This window comes from Aythya ferina, assembly GCF_964211825.1.
Source record: "Aythya ferina genome assembly, chromosome: 10".
Classification (NCBI taxonomy): Eukaryota; Metazoa; Chordata; class Aves; order Anseriformes; family Anatidae; genus Aythya; species Aythya ferina.
Genome location: NC_140306.1, coordinates 9,639,030 through 9,660,132, shown reverse-complemented (window position 1 = coordinate 9,660,132; position 21,103 = coordinate 9,639,030). Strand labels below are relative to the sequence as shown.

The following is a 21,103-nucleotide window of genomic DNA, read 5'->3' as shown; positions in this document are numbered from 1 at the left end:
TGACCCTGAATCCTTGCAGTTTGTCAGCCACGCTGGCTGGTGCTGTGACACTGGTGACAGTGACACAGACATAAACCAGCAGTGTTCTCTGGGGGCAGTGCTGGGTGCAGTGTCCCGGCGTGAGGCTCTGTGCTGGTGAGTAACCTGTTTTCACCGAGGGCGTTGCTGGTCCCTAGCAGAACAGCATGTTTTCTTGTCTTCCTTCTCCAGAACAGGCTGTCCAGATACCTTCCTCATCCCAGCCTCCCGCAAAGTGGTACCGCAGAGTCATGGAAATCTCTGGAATTGGATGTGCGGTCCAAAACCAGTTTTGAAATTATGGTTTTCCATTTGGCAGCTAAAGCAGACTGTAGAATACTTGTGGGACAGCAGGAGGGTAAAGAGCAGACTTGGAGCAGGGCAAATGTAAGGTCAGGAGGGATATGTAAGAGCTGGGAAGCAAGAGGCTGCCTGGGACTCAATGTCCTGCTTTCACTGCCTCCTAGCCATGTCCCATCTGTCCCCTGCAGGCCAGCATGGAAGGAATTGTCATGGGTTTAGGGCACGTTGGCAGAGTTCACGTCAAAGTGGGGTGAGCGGCTTAGGAAATCCTTCATTCAGCAGGACGTGGAGTCCCCCTGCACCGTACGATCTAGTGGGGAAGTGGGTGCACGGGGTGGGAGAAAAAGCCAGCCCTTGCTGCGTGATTCCTGGCGCGCGATCTCAGGGTCCCAGCTGCACAGCTTGGCGCTAGCGGGCTGACTAAACTGTAGCGTCTTATTAACAAGTGTGGCCAATGATATGTAAATGCCCTAACAAACTTTATCCCTCCCCATTCAGTACCCGGTAGCGGTTGTCGTTCAGATTGCATCTAACAACACGCGAGGGGCTGTGCCAGCTCCAGCCCGCTCCATTCAGGGCTGAGTGGAAGCGGCTGTCAATGAGCATTTTATGCAGGAGCGGTTTTAACTCACTTTCAATAGCGGCAGCTTGTGCTTTATATGAGAATAATGCTAATTAATTTCACGTTTTTCTGCCTCCAAACCAGCCTGTGCACAAGGTGTGCCCTTTTCCCCAGTTAGCACTGCCTCCTTATTTTTAGGGCAACGGGAGAGGCTGACGCTGAGTTTTACAGTACAATCTCTTCAACTGGAAAAATGCTCGTTTTTATAAGAATTTCAGACCCAGCTCATTTGTTCTAGTTTGCTGGTGATCTGAAAGTATATACAGTTTTCCATTAGTCTCAGGATGCAGGAGACTGTGTAGATGCTGTTAGTGCCTTGATAACTGGGCGTGCGAAACAGGTTCCTGCAAGGCTTGACAAGGCTCCTATCTTCTCTGGGTGTAGTTTTCAAGATATGCAACTTGTCCTTTCGCACCGAGCTTTCAGCCCTCGTCATGCATCAATACAGGTTTGTCCCATCATCGCTTCTCACGCGTGAGCTGTAGGAAGCACACACCAAACTTCACGACAGCAGCTTCAGTCTGGGTACTCCAGACGTGCTGCGTCACAGTGGGATGCTGGGCGATCCCTGTAGCGGCTTTGCTGCTGCACTGCCAAGATGTTATTCGCTGAAAACAATTCAGAGAGCTTCTATGTAAATTTATATAAGCACTTTATACAATTATCATGGTCTTAATCCCGTGGCTTGGAACAAGTTTCAGCTCTTGACTGTGGTTAACTGCGCTGCTGACGGTCCCAGCGAGGCTGTGGGCAGGCTGTGCCAGCACGGGGAAAGCTCACAGAAGTCACGTTGTCCTATAGCAGATAACTGCTACGTGTGAAGTGACTTGCCCTTGGCATCACACGTGGGCAGCAGCAGTGCTGAGCACAAACAGGCTGCAACTATTTCTGTCTTGTATCCGATTTTTTAAGCACACTTTGTAAAATCAGCCTCAAGTAGTGGGGTTGCTAGGCTCCAGCATTTGTCTAAATTGATACAAAGCTTTCAGAAGATATCTAGAATCCCATTCAGAATAAAGGCTTGATGCTTTTGAGTGTGTAAATTTGGCTGTGACTCCCTTCCTATTAGAACTTACAGGGACTGGACAACTGGAGAAAGAAAGTCTTGAAAGTAGCAGGAGGTGATTGGAAGAAGCTTAAGAATCGAGCAACAGAGATGATGAGAAAAATATATATTACTAGAAACAAACTAGCTTAGAGGAGGGGAAAAGCTAATAATTATTAAAAGTCATAACCTACTCTGAGGCTTTAAGTCAGAGCCTCACACCTAGTATGCAGAAAGTTGGTTAAATTAGTGTTTGAAAGGGAAGCAATAAAATATCAGAACCTAAGTGGTGCTGGTCTAACTAGCATGGTTTCCTGGGTGGCACTGCTGTGTCACACCTCTGCTTACCTGTTACGATAGAAATGCACTTGGAAATGAACACAAGTCAGCAGGCTACGTATCTTACTGTGGAATTTCCATAGACTTCGTCAAAAGCTTGTGATCATTTTTATTTCCTCCTGGAAGCAGTCAAGTTTTTAGAAATACAGGAATAAACCAAAATTGGAGGAGAATAGAATGACCCACGGTGGGGCCAGCTCCTCTGCCTGGTGCCAAGCGGGTTTGTTATTTAGGGCAAAAAAGAAGCATAATGGAATATCTTCTTTCTGCACATACAAATAGTAAACAAGCTGGCACATACAACCAGTAAATAAGTTGGCAGCTCTTATTCTCTTTCCTTTAGAATTCAGTACCAGACGGTTTGGTCAGGCTGGGAGGGAGCTAACTGGAACAGAAGGCTGACTGTTTTTGCACAGTGCTGTGGAGTTAATTTTCAGTAATCTAACATAGCTCGGAAGAATTGAAGCAGTGTACGGAGATGACTTGTTTTGTCTTTCTGTGGGTCTGTATCTAGCTGCATGCAGCCTGCAGGTTTTATGTGTAAGAGCTTTGGAGCAGGCTGTGCTCCTGCCTGTATTTACATATGTCCTGCTACCTGGGGATTCTGCTTCAGAATTGTATCTATTTTTTTGTACTGATTTCCCTGTTCTCTTCTCCCCCCAAAAGGACACCCTGTATGCATACCCCTGTGGCTCTGACCACACTCCCAGCCCCATGGCCAGCCGGGTACCCTTGGAAGCAGCCCCCCTCCTGGAGAAAACAGATGCTCGACTGACAGCTGTGGCAGTGAATGTGGAAGATGGCCACACCATCGCTTTCCTGGGAGACAGCAGAGGGAGACTGCACAAGGTACGATGCCCCAAACCAGTTGTCATGCTGCCTTCGATTATGTCTGCACTGAGCCAGCATCAGGGCTGGTGCATCTGATGTGGCTGCTGCAGGTATTGCTGGGCGCATGCTTCGTGCTGCTGAAATCACAGTGCTGAGATTTTGGTGGGAGGTTGAAATTCTTGCATGGTTGAATCCTGGTTCCAACTGATGTTACTCCTATTCTGATACTTTGCCTGTACACCACTGTGACTCTCTTGCAGGTGTACTTAGGAGCAATGGGAGATGCACATATATACGCTTCTTTACCTATCCAATTAAACAGCGTGGTGAGTGGAGACCTGCTGTTCGACCAGCTGCAGGAGAACCTCTTCGTCATGACCCAGTCAACGGTAAGAGCAATTAAATGCCTTCCACAGAAGCTTTGAAAGAATTTGAGGTCCAGACAAACTGCTGAAGAGAATGATGGAGGGGGCAGAGGAATGGTGTGTATAGCTAGATGTGTGCTGGGTAGCAGCTGCCTGCCGGTTCAGCTTACTAGGCCAGGGCCTGACCTTCTGCAAAAGCTGTAGGAAGTGTGGAGGAAGTCCTGTTACCTTAAACCACGGCCCGTTTGCACATGTGTTTCCATAAATTGGTCAGGCTGACTTGTATCGGTTGTATCAGCAGTGATGGTGTGCTGAGTCTTGCAGATGAGCTCAAGCTGTGTAAGGAACCACGCAAGGCACCTTTCCATCTTCTGTCTTCTGTAGTTCTCTTTGTGCCCAGTGGCAGCAGGAGAAGAGGCATTGTGATTCCTCAGGCTGCTGGTACACACTGGTGTCTGCTGAGCAGAAAATCCTGCTATGGATACTGTATTTGAGAGGATTTGTACAACACTCAGATCAGCTTCTTGAGTGAGAAAGAAAAGGATCCTCCTAGCAAAAGGAAAGCAACCCTTGAGTTATTCTGTCTGAAGGAAAGAACAAATTAAAAAATGAGTGTGCTGGAAAACCACTGCTTCCCTTTACCCACCCCCGCCATGTGCATTTTCAGATACTCAAATTTTGCAACACTTCAAAGGAGGAGTTGAAATCTGTGGGTGGAAGAAGATTAGGGAAATCTGAAGTATATCCTTAAAAGTAATTATTCTGTCAGTTACAAAAAAATGCAAATTACATGATATACTTAGCAAAAGCAATAGGTTAAGGATTAAGAGAGATTTTAAAGTAACTGAGAGCATGCTAGCTGAAGTGTAGTATCTGATTAAAGAGAAAGCAAGAGGCTGAAATCAGCAAGAATGGTAGTTAAATCAGAAGCGTGCTGCAAGTCTAGCTTACCCCAGGCAGCACAAGGTTTTGTTCCACATCAGTCAGGCATCTTGTCCACTTCCAGTGAGAGTGATAGATCTGCCAGGTAGAGCTGGGCAATAGGGCAGGTGCTATCAGAGGCCTTTATAGAGATGACTACATAAAGCCATCTGTTGCAAGAATTGTCATGGGTAATGCTACAGCAATGCACTGTGTGTTTCATTGTCTCTGTAGAGAATGATGTTCACGTGTATTTCGTCAACGTGTAAAATAGGAATCCAGATGGGCTCTGTAAATGTCTTCCTTTTTTCTTTAGTTTTATGCAGTGTTGAAAATTAGCATGAGTTTCAGTGAGTATGTCAACAGTGGGACTTGCTAACTAGGCAGAAGAAGCCATAGACCTGGGGCTTGCTTTTTCTGTGCTGTGTTTTCATAGATTTCTTTCTCTGACAGGTGGTAAAGGTTCCCATACTGGAGTGTTCCCTCTACTTGGACTGCGAATCCTGTCTGGCACTGAAAGATCCTTACTGTGGCTGGTGTGTCCTTCAGGGACGGTAAGATAGATCCCTGGTCACCTGCAAGGTTTTTGGAGGAATAGTGTTTAGGAATTATCTCCACTTACTCTCTTCCTTATGTCTGTGCCTCAATCTACATCTGCATGCTTTTCTTTTACTTTTATCCCCTTCATGGGATATATTTGGCCTACAAATTCACCCTCTGCCTCCCTAAAACACCACTACAAGTCACAGTTGCACATAGGTGTCTGTCAGTTGCTTTTTGGGCTTTGGTTACAGCTCACGATGCTCCCGTCTAGTGGATTTCAGCCTGGTTTTAGTCTGACTGCAGCTCATACTGCCTTATTTCACTTAGCTCTTCTGGTGTCACGTTTGTGTTTGGTACTTTTTTACTTCTTGCTCCCCTACTGATGTTGCTTAACGAGACGTGGTTTATTCCAGCACGTCTGTCTACTTGCTGGCTCTGTCTTCCTGCAGAACGCCTCAGGAACTGGTTTATGGCCCTTGAAGCCCAACAAGTGCCTACCCATCTGTACGCGCTGGCAGCAGTTCCACCTTCATTATGGGAGGTGGTGGGAGGCTGCAACTTCCGTGGCTTGTGTAGCAGCTTTCCTGAGACTCTAGCAAGGCTTCAGAGAGCCAGCATCAGCTTGGCAGTTGAACATGTGTCCTGCTAGGGCTGTGCAGATCTCTCACAGGGCTTCTTGCTATTTCTCTGCAGGTGCAGCCGTCGCTCTGAGTGCTTGCGGTCCAGGCTGAGTGAGCAGTGGCTCTGGAGCTTTAACTCTACACAGCAGTGTCTCTCTGTCCAGTCACTAACTCCAGCCAATATCAGCAGAGAGGAAAAGAGAAATGTGAGCAATGGTGATTCTCTGTGACGTTTGAGTGTGTAGGAAGTCCCCTGCAAACTCTGAGAGGCCACAAGTCTTCCTGTTGCTTCCAGTAGGGTACTGAGTCCCTGTGCCTCGCACATCTGCCTTGCATAAGGAACTGAAGTTGGCTGTCCCAGAAAATACATACATTTTTTCCTATAAATCTAACTGTTCTAATCTGCTAATAGAAAGTTACTAGGTATTCTGGAGTATTTGATGGCTGCTTGGGTGAGGTGCTTCCTTGGCTTGATATCTATAAGCACCCCTGTCTGTGCGTTCAGAGTGTTTCTGATGCTTTCTGTCAGGAAGATCTAAAAGGAGCTACACAAAGTTATGGCTTCGGTCTGGCATCAGCTGGCAGAAAAGCTGAGGTACTGCAGTGTTTTGAAGGCTGTCATTGTGTCAGGAGGTGGCAAGAATCTGTCTTCTGCTAGAGACTTGAGCAAAGGAGGGAAATTGCTAATTGCTTGGTGGATGCCAAGCTGAGTTTGGGAATGGCAAGAGATGAACAGAGCAGAAAGCCCTAGAAGGTATTGTAGGAAAATGGGTGTGTATATAGATAACTGCTTTATAGGGCTTTTGCTTTGAAAAAGTAGAGCCAGAAAATTCGATGAAATGGAAGAATGTGTTTAGAGGGCAAGATATTTACTGGATGTTATTGAATTGGCAGATATTCCTGGCTATCTCGGACTTACCTTCTCTACATGAGGAAGAATTCTACTCGTGTTACTTTGAAGATTATGAAAGCCCAGCAGTTCTGACAGAGTCAGGAATCATGTGTCCTTCGCCAGATCCCAGCCAAGCACCAACCTTGCCAGCAGGAGCAGGTCAGTGAAATGCTTTAAACGGAGCGTGTTAGCTCAGATAACACTGTCAAGAGAAAGTACGTTTTGGGTCCGTCAGAGTGCCAGGATTAACAGCCATGAATGTACATGGTCTGTCAGCAGGTGTTCATTTCATTCTGTCATAATATCTGTTTGCTTGCTACTTGTGTGTCACACACATCCTGTGCTATTCTGGGCTGTTGCCAGATTCTGATGCCAAATTCTGGTAGTTGGAAAGGAGATCCTTCTTGAAGGGTTGTATGCAAATCTGAATATGATCTAAAATGCACTCTACAGTGGTGGCTGGCTTGGCAGTTTCTATCATAAATCTGGAGAGAGGACTCTTAAATGCTGCCTTTTTCTTTCTTTCTTTCTTTTTTTTTTTTTTTAACCAAATAAAATGCAAACCTTTTGAAATCCACAAATTAATGGGAGAAGGAAGTACCTGTAAGGGAAGGCAAGAAGAAACCCACATTTAATCTTTTTAAAAAGATTAGAAATGAATCCGCAACACAGCAAAACCTCAGAAAATACACAGCTTTCTATTACTGTGAACAATAACTGGCTAAATATTGCTAATTGGCCACTCCGAAGCACCTGGAAAGTTCTCAGTTTATAGCCTGTGCATTGGATTTTGCCCAGCCTGTCAGTGTCAGCTTTGATGAGCTGATCTCTTCAGAGAAATTGTTCATCTAAATTAAAAGGCAGGTGCCGCCTGGGAATCATTCCACATAATGCACCTAAATAGCTAAACAGATTTACTATACGAGTATGCAGCTGGCTAATAGGTCTGAAACAATCTCCATGGACGTAATGTGACAGCAGACCCCAGCTAGCTGAGTTGTTCAAACTGAAGCGCCTTGATTTCTCAGTATTTGCCTGTTGGCTTTCACACTGCCTGGCATGAACCACCCAGGTCTCCCCTCAGGGTGGCCAGGCACAAAGGGGAAGGCTTCGTGCACCACCACTGTGGGCAGAGTGAGCAGGATTGGCTTCCCCATTTAGATCTGCAAATGTTGACTTGAATTTAAACTGGAAATGTCAGCGTAGATAAAGCCACAATCTAATTTTCACAATTAAGTGCTTTATCTATGTAATTTTCATGGTGCTTCTCTGAAGCTAAGCAAATTGCTTCTGTTTTCTAGCCTGAACTTAGTAACTTTTCTAGCCTAAACTTATTCCTGGATGCTTGTGTCCATTTGATCTTATCTGTTGTTCTGCTTCTGGAGCTCTTTTCTCAGTCAATGAACTACGGTCAGGCCTTCTTAGCACAGAGTTTTGCTGTGTTATCCGTGCCAACCTTCTCTTCATATTCTTTCATTACACAGGCGCTCTTTCTCTCTCTCTCTCTCTCTCTCTCTCTCACTGTCTTTCTAGCCCTTCTTTGGAGCAATTTTGTGCCCTACTAAGATGAATCAGATTTTCGTAACCAGAATCATACACTGTTTTCTGAATGAGGTCTCATTAGGGCCTCATGCGCTGGTACTTTCCCACTCCTGTTTAAAATGCTTTTCCCACCTCTGTAAAACATTAGCTTTTTTTTCAGCTTTGATTTAAAGGTTGCATACCTGCTCATCTGTCACTTTAAGCTGATGAGCCCCATACTGGTAGCAGAAAGTCTTGCTCTTAACTTGCAAGCACTCAACTTTGTCTTCTCAACTGTTGAACAGCGTCATTGGCAGTCATGGGAAGCAATGGGCTTTTTGGATAAAGGAATTTTTATAAATATGGTGTCATAGCCCTGAAATCCTGGGAGGTGTTTGCCCTTCCACCACTGCCAGATGCAGTCACCTTTATAGCAGCGGGGGGAGTTGGCAGTACTGAAGTGACTCCTGCCTTCAGCTGTGTCTGATGCCCACCTTTTCTCCTAATCCTGGGGTTTCACACACACCTCATCACCTGTTTTACTAGTATAATGTCTCACTTGTCACCCTGTCAGGTACCAAGTTTATGCCTGACTGATCCTCCACCGGACAGAGTAGCTATTTTGCTGTATTCCAAACTTTTGCAAGTGAATCCTGCTTGCAAAAGGAGGTCTGAACTCTGTGAGAGGAACGATGGGCAAGCTTCTTATTACCTGCTTTTATAGCAAATTGTCTCGGAGAAATTGCAGTGCCTAGAGTTCAGCAGAGCATGCAGTATGCTCCTATTACTTAGAGTCCTAGCGCTTAATTCTAGGGTTGAGGGCATCTGACTGGAACGAGATTAACTGGCTTCTTTAGTAGTCATACGCAAAGCATTTTTGGGCTCATGCTATCAGCTGTAGTTAGTTATGACCATCTCTGCAGTTATTTGGTCTATAAGAAAGCAATGATAATCTCTTTCCCAAAGAGAGTCTGGCTGTCCTGAAGCTTGTATTTAACGTGAGACCTGGGTTCAAAGCAAATAAGCCTTCAGTCATTGCAAGTGAGATTACAAGTCTTGTAAACTCCTCCACTGACTCACTTCTCAGTCTGGACATAAAACAAAGATCTCAAGGTGATAGCAGTACGTGAAGTGTGTGCTGGTTCTAAGAGTTGGGGTTTAGAGTCGTAGAACGGTGAGGAAAGGAAGAGAAGGTTGGCTTATTTAGGGCTAGAAAAATTCTTCGTGTCTGAAGAATTTACAAAAGATTTTAATTACTGAATAAATTTCACGAGAACGTGTGTTGAAGCCCTTTACTTCTGGAAAAAAGAGTCAAAAAATATGTAATAAATTTTGTCGGTATTTAATCATGGAATCATGTGTTTTCCCTTGAATGACAAAGGATGTCAGTCAGCTTTGAGCCTGGAATGTCACTTCTTCCTCTAATACGTGATATGTGGAGGTGATGGTGGAGTGCAAATGAAGCACTGATGATGGATGGCAAACGAAGAGGAAGGGATCTTCAGAGCCATCTTTCTTCCCCTGGATTGGCAAGAGCTGTCATAAACTACTCCTGAGCAACTTGTCCAGCCAGTTTTTAGTGTCCATAGGGTAATCTGGTGATTGAGATGCTGGCAGCATGGAAGGGAAGCTGTCTCCAGGTGTCTTCCCTAAAGCATGCTCTGTCTTTTTAACAGTGTGGCAGTCTTACGGTGGCTCCATTTCTAAGAAATTTTTATTTTTGCTTTCAGATCATGTCACCATAAAGCTTGTAGTGCGTTTCCATGACATCTTCATTGCTTCTGTGGACTTCTCTTTCTATGACTGTGCTGCAGTGGCCCTGCTATGGAAATCAGCACCGTGAGCACCTGCTTTTTCTTGTCTGTAGTTGTAGGGAGGGTGGCTGTCCTGTCCTGGCTCATCTTAGCAGCTGCTTTTCTACCACTCTTCCAGGTGCCAGAAGTGTGTGAGCAGTCCCTGGGGATGTAACTGGTGCATCCAGCAGCACCTCTGCACCCACAAGGCAGCGTGTGAGGAAGGAATCATCATCTACAATGAAAGGGTGCGTCCCCTCCTCAGTCCATCAGGGGTGAAGCAGCCTCTTGTGAGACATTGCTATGGGGTGTAATATGGAGTGTTTTTCTTCCTTGGGTTTTATTCTGCATTTCTCTTCTTTCTTTCCTCTCACCCCACCATGTTGTTTTTCTCTAGGCCCAGCTGCCAACTTCAAGCGTGTTTCCTTCTTCAGCAGCTCCCCTCACCAAATCCTCTACTGTAGCCCCTATGGTGGCCACAAAACCCATCACTGTGCGTGTGGTACTGAGCACTGCGTCCCACACAGAGCCCAACCACGTCACTCCCTCTGCGACCTCAGATTCAATGACTGAGCCTACAGAAACCTTCCTCTACACGTCCTCGACTCTTTCAACCGAAGCAGCATCTCTCCAGGCTGTCACAGAAGCCCCCCTGCCACCACCAGCAGACAAACCTGCTGTCACTCTGCCAGACACAACTTCTCCTGCTGCATCTGTCTTCACCAGTCCATCCAAAAACGGGGATCACGCAGCCCTGCCCACTGCAGATCCAGCCACTGCCCGGGAGCCGTGGAGCACCGACCCACCCACCACTGCAGTAGCTACTCCTCTGCTCACAACCGCACCAGCAGTGACACCTTCCCCTCACGTCACCAGTTTCAGGTGGCCTCCAAATTCTTTTCCTACCACCGAAGCCCAGACATCTGCCATCCCATCTCCCCAGCCTCGCAGCGAGGTGCCAGGGGAGCCTGCTGCCTCTGATTCTCCTGGTTTCCTGGGAACCGAAATTCCTGCTTCGGAGCTCCCGCCGTCAGCTCCCCCAGACTGGCTGCTGGGGGAAGACACGGAGCTCCAGGACACGGAGGACTGGATGGATTTGCTGCAGGCTGAGAATGAGACGTCTCCCTTCTCTGCTTCCACTCTTCTGTCGGGCGATGGTGATTCTTCAGAGAGGGATGTCCCTGACTTACCTAGGATCCTCCACCCTGACCTCGACTATCAGTATGATGCCCCTGGGTTTTGGGAGGAGGTAAGTTGCTGGACTTCAGAATCTGCAGTTTAAGGCTGTAATGCTTTGAAATTTTGATAGATTGCTGATCTAATATTTCAGCACATAAGGGAGGTAGTGGTCTCAGAGAAAGTAGCGGCTGACCACTGTAAATGCAGGGTGAGAAGTGGCAGCCTGAGGAAGAAAAACACGTGGGAGATTCTCAGGTCTTGTAGAAAAGCTGCTGGCCTGAAGGTGGCAGCTGCTGGCCTGAAGGTGGCAGCTGCTGTGATGTCCAGCATATTCACAGCTTTCTGCTGTTCACCACTTTGGGCTGGTGCGTTGCCTTCCTGTAACTCATAGTAAAGAAGCACTGATGTTTCTTTGTCCAGGCAGGGCTTTATTTCTCTGTTTGCCTATTGTTTATCTGATTTCCTCTGTCAGAGGTATGAAAGCTGCTCTCTCTAAAGATGTATTTGTTTTCAGAATGAAGAGTTTAGCTGGGGTCCTGGTGCGTGTCCCTGTGTGCAGGGAATCCAGGGATCTTCGCTGTTTCCAGTCAACGTGGCAAGGAAGATAACCCTGCTGGGAAAGAACTTCCACCTCTACCAGGTAGTTAGCTGCTATTTCACCTTAGCATTGAGGAGCGACTGACTTGGGGGAATAAGAAATTAGGTAGTTGGATTTACTGGTGGGTAGGAGGGCATGCAGAGAAAGGAGGCTACACATGTGCACCAACCTGCTGCAGAAATCTGCACGTGTTTGGATTGTTGCACCTGTGCTACACTGTAGATGGTAGTTCTTGGAGTAACTTCCTGCTGAATCTCTGCTGGTTGTTTGTGTCTCCATATGCTAAAGATAAGTTATCTGTTCCCTTTCCTTTCTGGCCTGGTAATGTTGATGTGATGTGGTGGCTATTCCTGTCGTACCTGAAGCCTCCACAGTGGGGAAAACCGGCCCCTGGAAGCTTCGTTCCCTGGGTGTGTCTCTGATAAAAATTCTTTGCCTCTTAAGACAGAAGGCTGATTTAGTAACCTTTTACAAACAACCGCCTCAGAACATGCAGCCCACAGACTAATTGTTACTTTATATGCTAAACCTGATATACTTCACTGCTCAGAGCAGCAGAGCTAGTTACAGATGCATGTCCTTTTTCTGACAGAACATGCCCAAGCAATTCAACTGAAGGTTTACAGGACAGAGAAGAAAAATACACTTAGTGTTTTTGAGGTGCACTGTGTACTCAACTCTTCGTTTCTGAGCTAGTGTTTCAGAGCTGAACAAGCATAACCTCACAGTCCCACTGTTTTTTCTTTAATTCTTCCTCCTGTGGAGACTTGTCCCTACGCTGACATACATATGCTGCTCCTGTCTACGTGTTTTGTATTGGTTTGATTCTTTTTGTACATGGAGACAGTAAGACTGTAGAGAGCCTTCAAATATAGCATAGAATTTGGCATAACAAAGGGAATGACAGGAGCACACTGCCTGCACAGTAAGAGGCTTTGTAAAAGGTGCTGAATTGGAGTGCCAGGAGCCTGCTGTCATGTAGCAGGAAGCTCCACGTGATTAGGAAATGGTGCTGTATAAATCTTCTCCTCTCTAGGACCAGCAGTGGGACTATGAGTGTGTCCTGAATTTGGAGGGGAGGATAATGGTGATGGATGCTTATGTGGAAAGGGAAGAAACCAACCAGTCCCTGTGTTATATCACCTGCCAGCTGAACCAGGTGAGTGCTTGCGACGTGTGATGCCATTTCACAGGTTTCACTGGTACTGGTTTTGCTCAGCTTGTTTGTCCAACTTGCTAGGAGGCAAGCTCTTTGGGGAAAAGACCATATTTTGCTAAAACATTTATACAGTATTTATCATTATAGTGCTCTATGGTGGTGCTGCCTGGCAGTACTGGTGCTTCAGCTTGCAGAAAGATTGTGCAGCCTGAGCCCCGAGATCTGTTGCTGCATTCAATGTGGCACAGAATGGTGCTGGCTCAGAATCACCACTCGTTGCAACCTGCCAGGACACTGCAGCCTCTGCTATAGCTTGAGCCTCTGCTGTCTGCAGTTTCTGGGTCGTGGCTTTCTCAGTGGTGGTTCTTTTGTGAAAAGACAAATGCTATTAATGCCATTTTTTCTCTTGGTGGTGAAGGATAGCCTGTGGATTGTAAGAATAACAGGTGCAATCAATCAAAACAGCAATTTACATTTCTGGATTGTGTGTAGATTTTCCATATGGCAAGATTTGCAAGCAGAGGTGGTATTTTTAGTTCGCAAACTCGTATATTCAAGGGAGAAGGAACAACATAGGCTTTTGCACACACAAGCCGTGCGGACCAATTATAATGCTACATCTTCAGCTCAGCTGAAATTGCAGAAATGCCAGCTTGAGCAGTTTTTTGAGCAGGTGGCTTGTAATTAGAAATCAGACATTTCAGAATGCATTTAGAAAGTTAGACAAGTATTGGCACGAGCACGCACTTGTTTTCAGTGTTCTTCCTGGTGAACCAATGTCAGCTGCTCTTTCTAGAGCAAAACGGTGCCTGAGTGAGCCAGCGAGGACAGGTCTGTGCTGCCACTGCCTGAGCAGTGCTGCCTCCACTGTGTTCACAGGATGCTCCATACAGGCTGTGCCTGCTAATGATCTGTGCAGGATGGGTGTTGATTTTGTTCTTTGTTTTTCCAACCTCTTCAGCTGGCTTGTTTGTGCCTCCATTAAGTCCTGTGCCTTCATGGTCCTTGTCTTTGCAGTACAGCTACACAGCACCTCAACTCGAATTCAATGCTGTGGTGTTTGTGCAGAGGAGACGACACCTCCGAGTGGACAGTGCTGCAGATCTCCACGGTAGGAATGCAACGCTGCTTCAGCAGAGACAGCAAGTGGGATGGAAGGGAATCAAGGAATCCTCAGCTTGGGCTTTTTGCATCTGTAGTAGTCCTATCACAGGGACTGAGGCAAACATACAGCCTCGGTTCTATCAGTTCTCACAGAGAAAGGGGGTGGAGGGGTTTCTTTGTAAGACCCCAAGTGCTGGAATATTCTGTGCCTTAGGGGCTGCTTTCAGATGCCTCTGAACGTTTCTCTTTTGCAGTGACTTTTTACAACTGCTCTGTGGGACACACCGATTGTAGCCGCTGCCAAACAGCTGACTCGAAGTACAACTGTGTGTGGTGTGGAGGCAGCAACCCCAGCTGCATCTTCAGGGGCTCCTGCAAAGAAGAGATAGAAGACCTGTGTCCAGCACCACTCATTCACTCTGTGAGTAACCCGCTCACCAGTGCACTGCACCTGGGGCAAGGAGGGTTGCACTCTCTGGTTGAAACCAGAGGTCTGTGAACTCCGAGTGAACAGTGCACCTCAGCAGGACATTGGCCATCAGAAGAGCAAGATAATCCTATTCTGCTCTGAACTCTCGGTGGCGTGAGGATGCTAGATTTGTGCTGGGCTTTCACTGTACTCATAAAGACCATTGGGGAAAGATGCATTTGTATGTCATGTGAGCTGAAACTGGCATGCCAGAAGGAGCTGAATCATTCAGAAGCTGGAAAGGGTCCACAAGTTGGATCCCCCAGCTGCTCTGAGCCAGAGCCTGAACCAGGTTGGCCCAGCTGAGCCTGGGGTAAAGGAGGGCAAATCCTAATGATAATGGCACAGCAGGGTTATGAAAGGCATGACAGGTTACTGAGATTAATGATTTTTGTCTGTTTATTTTAAATGTCTCTTGCTAACTGCCACATGACAAGTGTCTGTAGCCATGTGTCCCTTTTGCTGTCAGCTTGTCCTCCCTCCAGTGGCACACAACGTCCATGTGCTGCATTTTGTCGTAGTTCACCTTGGATGCTGCTGAGGGACAGAGCTTTGAAGTTTGTGCAGCATGTGATTCATTGTCGTACTGATGCTGAGAGGGTAATGGTGCTTGCTGCTTCAACACCAGTAACATTTATCAGCTTGTGCATTCCCACTCTTCAGTAGAGATGCCCTGCGGAGTGGTCAGCATGGTGATGAGAAGGCAAAGCAGGGCAGTCCTTGCCTGTAGAAGTCTAGAGTGGACTCATACCCTCTGGGGAACTGCTGGCAATGGTGAGGTATAGGAAAGAAAGCTCTGATTGTGGCGTTCTTTATGGCCTTTCTTCTGAGGATGCAGCCTGGTTCTAGTCCCAGCCACCAAAGGGAATCATCAGCAATGGCCAGACCAGGCAGAATTTGCAGTGGGGCAGTTGTGAAGGGCCTGGTGCTGTAGATCAGTCACCAGGCTGAGGAGGTCTGAGATACTGTGACACTTACACGTGCGCGGGTGTCTTTGCAGGTATACCCCCTGTCTGGACCAGTGGAAGGTGGCACTAGAATCACCATCACTGGCTCAAACCTCGGGCAGAAACATCAAGACATTGCAGAAACTGTCACTGTTGCAGGAATTCCTTGTGCCGTAGATGCTCAAGAGTATGAGATCTCTAGCAGGTAGAGTATCTGTGAACCTTCTCCCAGAGACAGGCGCTGGCTTTTCCCTTGGCTGCTGACACCAGGCTGAGATTTCGTTGCCTTTGCTGTAGCAGGTATCGAGCCTTGCCCATTCCCCAGGGAGTGCCCCCGAGTAAGGTCGCTGTCTGATTAGTTATTCCTCAGGCAGTGACCTTGGGGAGATCAGTTTGTGTACAAGGCAATGACCCAACAGTGCTGCAGTGTACGGAACACAGCTAGCCGGCTCAGGGAGTCACGGGCTCAGCTGCAGTTTTGTGGGTGTCTCTGTCGCAGCTTCCTTTCAGTAACGCACAGGACATGGCTTGTTATAAGTGTCACTGCCAGGAAAATATCCTGGCCTTGTTAACGCAGGATGAGGATGGGGATGCGTGGTTGGAGGTACAGCACAATTCCTGCCTCTGCTAGAGCGGGCACACCCCAAGGTGTTTTCCTTCACTTTCTAGCCAGACCTCCACCTCCCTGAACAAATCCAGTGAAAGGACCCTCGTAGCCAGGGACTGACAGGGGAGTCCTGCTGAGCCCTGTGCCACGCTTTGTTGGCTAGCAGGGCATGGCAGCTCGTGGTGCCTGTAAAAGTAGTGACTATGGGAAGGATGAGAAGGGGCAAGAGAGGTCCTGCTGAATCCAGCTAACGTCAGTGATAAAGGAAATTGGGTAGTTGTGTGTCTGGTCAGGGAAGGACCATACAACAAGCAAGTGTAGTTAGGTGTTTAGAGGTGTGACTGGAACAGCTAGGAAGCAAAGAAAGAAATATTTGTACAGTTGGCCTGTGGCAGGACAGGTAGGTGGGAGCCTTGGACAAGGGAGGCAGAGGAGCCAAGCAACCAGCAGGAGATGAGGAGAGAAGAGCAGAGCAATTGTGAGTAACCTCTCATCAGAGCTATCACAAACCCATTTTTCCATTCCATGGTAGCAGTAGCTGTAGCACCCTTCCCCTGGGAGCAAGGTAAGATCCTGCTGGGAAGTGGCCTGCTGTGTTGAGCAGTGTTGTCCTGTCTGTGCTGCTTGTTTGTCTGGATCCATCTGCTTTCTGTTTTCATCCTAGAATTAGAGCGTAATCTTTCTTGGGTGGCACTGTCTTTGTTCTGTATGTCACCTGGCATCCCAAGGTCCTAGCTTGGGACTGGCTCCCTGCCAGTCTCTTCAGATTTCTGGGCCTTTTTGGTTGGGGGCATGTAACTTTGAACTTGGAACCCACTCCTGAGCAAGGCCCAGACAAAATTAATCTCATACTGCATAGGGAATCTGGCAAAGCCTGCTGCAGAGCAAAGTTTTTCTGATAGTAAATCAGTGCTCAAACAGGGCAGCAAGGAATCGTATGTTAGAAGAATAACCTGATTTTTTTTGCATTGTCAGCATCTCCCATACCAAATTACAGCTGGAAAATGGACAGGGAAGAATGGGTGGTGCACACAGGGAGGGCTGGCAGATCCCAGAGGCTGCTGGCTAAAGACCAGCTAGACCTACAGCTTTGAGTTTGTTTTCTGCATCAGACACAGTGCTAATGTGTGGCTTGAGGTCACTCCATATGCGTCTGATTTGATCAGCTCTGGACTGCAGCAGAGTTCTTGGCCTCTTTCTGCATCTGATGTAGTGGGCTTCCTCCTGTCTGTCCCTGAAAAAGTGATCTTGGATGGGATGGACCCGTTTGGAACTGCCCCCTGTTTTTTTTGTTTGTTTGTTTGTTTGTTTTTTTCTGCTGCACCTAAACTGGCTTTTAAAGGAGTTTTTCCACGTTCAGTGGTGTATTCTGAGCACGTGATAAGGCTGAAAGAGAAGGGAGCTGTGGTTGCTAGGTGGTTTTAGAACATGATGCAAAGGATACAGCTCGTTTTCTCTTCCGTGCTGTGACGCTGTTCTTGGATTGTCCTGCAGTATCGTCTGTGTCACTGGCGGGAGCTGGACGGAGAGATTTGGGCACGTGGTGGTGGAAGTGCCTGGAGGAGGACGTGGAGTCTCTGGGCATATTTTCACCTATCAGGTAATGTGGCTATTGCTTCTTTTATACCTCTCTCTATTCTTCCAGTATTTCTGCTGAAGAGCTGCCAATTGCATGAACTTATGGCTCTCTATCAGAAACTTGGTGCTGGTGTTTTTATCCAATTTATCTGGTCTTTTAGTTCTGTTTTCTTTGTTTGTTTTTCTTCCCTGTCGTTGAGATTATAAGAACAGATGTATTGGATTGTATGAAGGTTTCGTAGTCTATTGGGGGTTTTTTGTTTGTTTTTTGATGGTGGCAATGTAAATATTTAAAGAGGAAAAATACTAGGTACTTCTCTGATTTGGAGATTTTCATTGGTGACTTAGCGTCCTGTTAAGACTTGTAACCTTCCTTTTATTAATTTGCAAATTGCTGCTTGAAAAGTTCTTACTTCTGACCTTCAGCAGCTGGTGGCAGTAAGTCCAGTGTATGTAGAAGCTTCCTATTATTTTTAAACACCTTTCTGATAAATTGTCGATATCGTAAAACACAGCAACTATGAAATAGTTAAGTAATTTTAAGTTAGCTACTCACGTTTCAACCTTGCTGTACAACTCACAGTTGTATTTGCCAAGTTGCATGTCTCACATTTCCCCTGGGAAGAGGAAGGATGTCTGAAAAGTCTTAAGCTGTTACATTTTGCTGTATAAAACCATTTTGTATATTGGATTGTGCTTGTTATTGCTCTTTGTTTTGGTTCTCTTATCACCATTTGAGGCAGGGTGATTAGAACTGCATACTTACATTCAAGATGTAAGTGCAACAAGAATTTGTACTATCATATATATATATATATATTTAATTCTCAATTCCCTTCCCAGGAATTCATAAGGCTTGGTGTGTTTTTATTGGGATCTGTGCTTATAGAGTTGTTATAGGCACTAAAGCACTCCTGAATGGGTTATTTCAAAGCTCACAACTGGGCTGGCTTCATTGTTGTAGTCTGTCTGCTCCTTCTCATTTTATGTATCTTGCTTTTCATTTATCATCTGTCAGTAGCGACTTACTTGCGCCACTCTGTTGCCTGGTTCCTCTTTTATTTTTTTTCTGCACCACCTGGGACTAAGTCATCGTTAGTGTGAATAATTTATCAAATTTCATTTCTCCTTTCCAGGTGACCTAACAGCATGCTTAGCAGCTCAAGCCTTAAGACAAATTCTTAAGGCTCCCTGCTGGTAATCTCTTCATCTACTAGACAAACAGACAATTTATTTGCTGCCTTGTATTTCCTAACTTGAGTTATTAATCCAGTTACTGATCTGAACAATCCCTTTGAACTGTTAATCCTAGGGTTTGTGTGTGAGGCGCACAGCTCTGCTGTCTGCAGCATCTGTCTGCCTCTTGCACTGTGGAAAGACAAGTCCCTGATTCGCATTTCTTGCTAGTGTGGTTGATCCCTCCTCTCTTGGTGCCATTCTATAGCAAGGCAGCAGCTGGAGCCTAGCTGAGGACTGCATGTGATTGGGAATCTATAGCTTGTGTTTTCAGAGCACTGGAGATCACTGCGACTTTCTTTCCTTGCCTTATTTTGCGAGGGTCTTGTCACTCATCTCTTTTTCTTTTTTTTTGTTCTAGAACCCGGAGCTGAAATCCATTGTTCCAACTCAGGGCCCTAAAGCAGGAGGAACATGCCTCACCCTTCTGGGCTCAAAGCTGCTGACTGGACATCCTAGTGAGATCAGTGTCCTGCTTGGAGACCTCCCTTGCCGCATGTAAGATCAGAGCCTGCCCATGTGCTGGCTGTGCACTGCCCTGAGTTTACCCCAGAGCCCTGCAGGGTTTTCAGCATTAAATTTAGGAAAATATGGGAGCAGGTTCACAGGCTGTCAGCAAAGAGCAAGGCGTAGTACTATAGAGCCTTTCTCTGCAGTGGCTGTATTAATCCTTTGTTCTCTTTCTTGTCTCTCCAAGTCTCTCTGAGATGACAGAGGATCAGCTGGCGTGTCAGACAAGTCCCAGCAACGTGTCTGCAGAGCTACCAGTCACTATCAAGTATGGGGACCAGGAGCGGAGGCTGGAAGGATCCCTCTTCAGATATACTCTGGATCCCAACATCACTTTTGCAGAGCCACCTAAAAGCTTTCTCAGGTACAAAGACCGAGGGCTTGTGCCTTCCCTGAGGCTGTGTGCCACGGCAGGCAGGTGCTACAGCACCAGTGGCATCTGTTTGTGGTGCTGCACTCTGGAAAAAGCCAGGCATAAACAGAAAGGTGGGAGCATGGGACAGAGCTAATGAATAATAGGTGCGTGAGATTGCCTGCTTTTTTCTTCCAGTGGAGGGAGAGTGCTCAGAGTTCACGGATACAACTTGGATGTTGTACAGAAACCGAAGATTCGTGTTACAGTCTCTCCATCTGAACGCCGGCGCCGAGGAGTGGGGCGATGGCGCAGAATAATCCCAGACACCGAGTGCCCTGAGGGTGCTCTGTGCAGCATCCAGCAGGTAGCGTGGCAAAGTGCTCAGTGGAGCTGAGGGTTCTTGAGGGCTGGTGCGTTGTGCTGCAAAGGTGGACTTTCTGTCCCTAGGGCTTCTGGACCCCTTGCTGTTATCTGCTCAGTTCCCACCAACTAACAGTCTTGGCCACACGGAAGCGATCTCTGCCAGACTGAAAGGTTAAGCATTTTCACAGACGTTTGCATGAGATGGGTTTGCCTCTGCTCAAAGATGTGCAGGGCTTTTTATAGGAGACAAGCAGCAGAGCAGCAGTGTGGAGATAAAGAAATCTGCAACTGAGCCAGAGCTTGTGTGGCTCAGCGTGTCCATGCTCCAGACTTTCTTTTTGCATAATTCAGGTCTGTCTTTAGAGCTCCTGGGCTCTTCCACTCTGAGCTATAAAACCAGGCAGAGTTCAGTGAAATGACCAATTCCACCAACGTTTTTCTGTTCTCCAGATGTCAGTGTCCTGAGATGAGTCACTGCTTAGGTCTTGATCTGACCATCAATACTGCAGAGCTTGCAGCAGAATTTGCAGAGTTAGGGGGTATTTGGTAGCCGAAATACAACAAAGGTTTGCATTCGTAGTGCAAGCAACGGAGGGCTTCCTGTTGATAAACTTGGAGGCCTTGTCTTTGTTTTTTAATCTCCCAGTGTGCTGAGAAGTAATCATCTGACATTTCATCTGGTATTCTGAGAGAGATGGTGAGGATGATGCTCTTCATATTCTTATGCATATATGAAAACTGCTCTAACTATGTAGGATTTTTTTCTATGTTAAGTCCCTTCCAGGTTTCTGTCCTACAGATATGGAGCTGAATATGCTCCCAAAGGACATGTACTACTAAAGGATGTTTTTCCCAATGTTCTTAGGAAGGCATTTGTCGCTGTGAATTCCTCTGGGGGAGAGAAAAATGGCTAATGTTCTCATCACATGTATAAAACATATGTAATCCTACAAGGGACACTTCTTTCACAGAAACATTCAGGTTAGGAAGTCTGCAGTGCCTTGAAGGTCTTTGGTCCCCTTCTGTCAGAGCAAGGAGATCTAAAGCTGATGCTGCTCCAGATTTTGCTGCTGTGGGAGCGTTGGAGCTGATTTCCACTGCTGAAACCTAGGTACTTGCAGCAAAATCAGTGCTCTGAAGACTTTCTTTAGAGGAACATGGGGAATTCCTCAGATCTTAGGTTTT

General features: G+C 46.6%; 1 protein-coding gene across 2 annotated transcripts in view; it reads left to right on the top strand.

The window, feature by feature from the left end:
* PLXNB1 (plexin B1) overlaps positions 1 to 21,103 on the top strand; it is a 73,309-nt gene that overhangs the window by 39,146 nt on the left and 13,060 nt on the right. For both annotated transcript variants that reach the window (XM_084531031.1, XM_084531030.1), the window contains exons 4-20: positions 2,994 to 3,176; positions 3,419 to 3,547; positions 4,898 to 4,998; positions 5,681 to 5,813; positions 6,502 to 6,658; positions 9,751 to 9,859; positions 9,953 to 10,061; positions 10,211 to 11,062; positions 11,507 to 11,632; positions 12,627 to 12,749; positions 13,767 to 13,860; positions 14,108 to 14,274; positions 15,323 to 15,474; positions 17,371 to 17,476; positions 19,052 to 19,188; positions 19,388 to 19,564; positions 19,751 to 19,919. In XM_084531031.1, the coding sequence (XP_084387157.1) occupies positions 2,994 to 3,176; positions 3,419 to 3,547; positions 4,898 to 4,998; positions 5,681 to 5,813; positions 6,502 to 6,658; positions 9,751 to 9,859; positions 9,953 to 10,061; positions 10,211 to 11,062; positions 11,507 to 11,632; positions 12,627 to 12,749; positions 13,767 to 13,860; positions 14,108 to 14,274; positions 15,323 to 15,474; positions 17,371 to 17,476; positions 19,052 to 19,188; positions 19,388 to 19,564; positions 19,751 to 19,919 (3,024 nt within the window). The remainder of the gene's footprint in view (positions 1 to 2,993; positions 3,177 to 3,418; positions 3,548 to 4,897; positions 4,999 to 5,680; positions 5,814 to 6,501; positions 6,659 to 9,750; positions 9,860 to 9,952; positions 10,062 to 10,210; positions 11,063 to 11,506; positions 11,633 to 12,626; positions 12,750 to 13,766; positions 13,861 to 14,107; positions 14,275 to 15,322; positions 15,475 to 17,370; positions 17,477 to 19,051; positions 19,189 to 19,387; positions 19,565 to 19,750; positions 19,920 to 21,103) is intronic.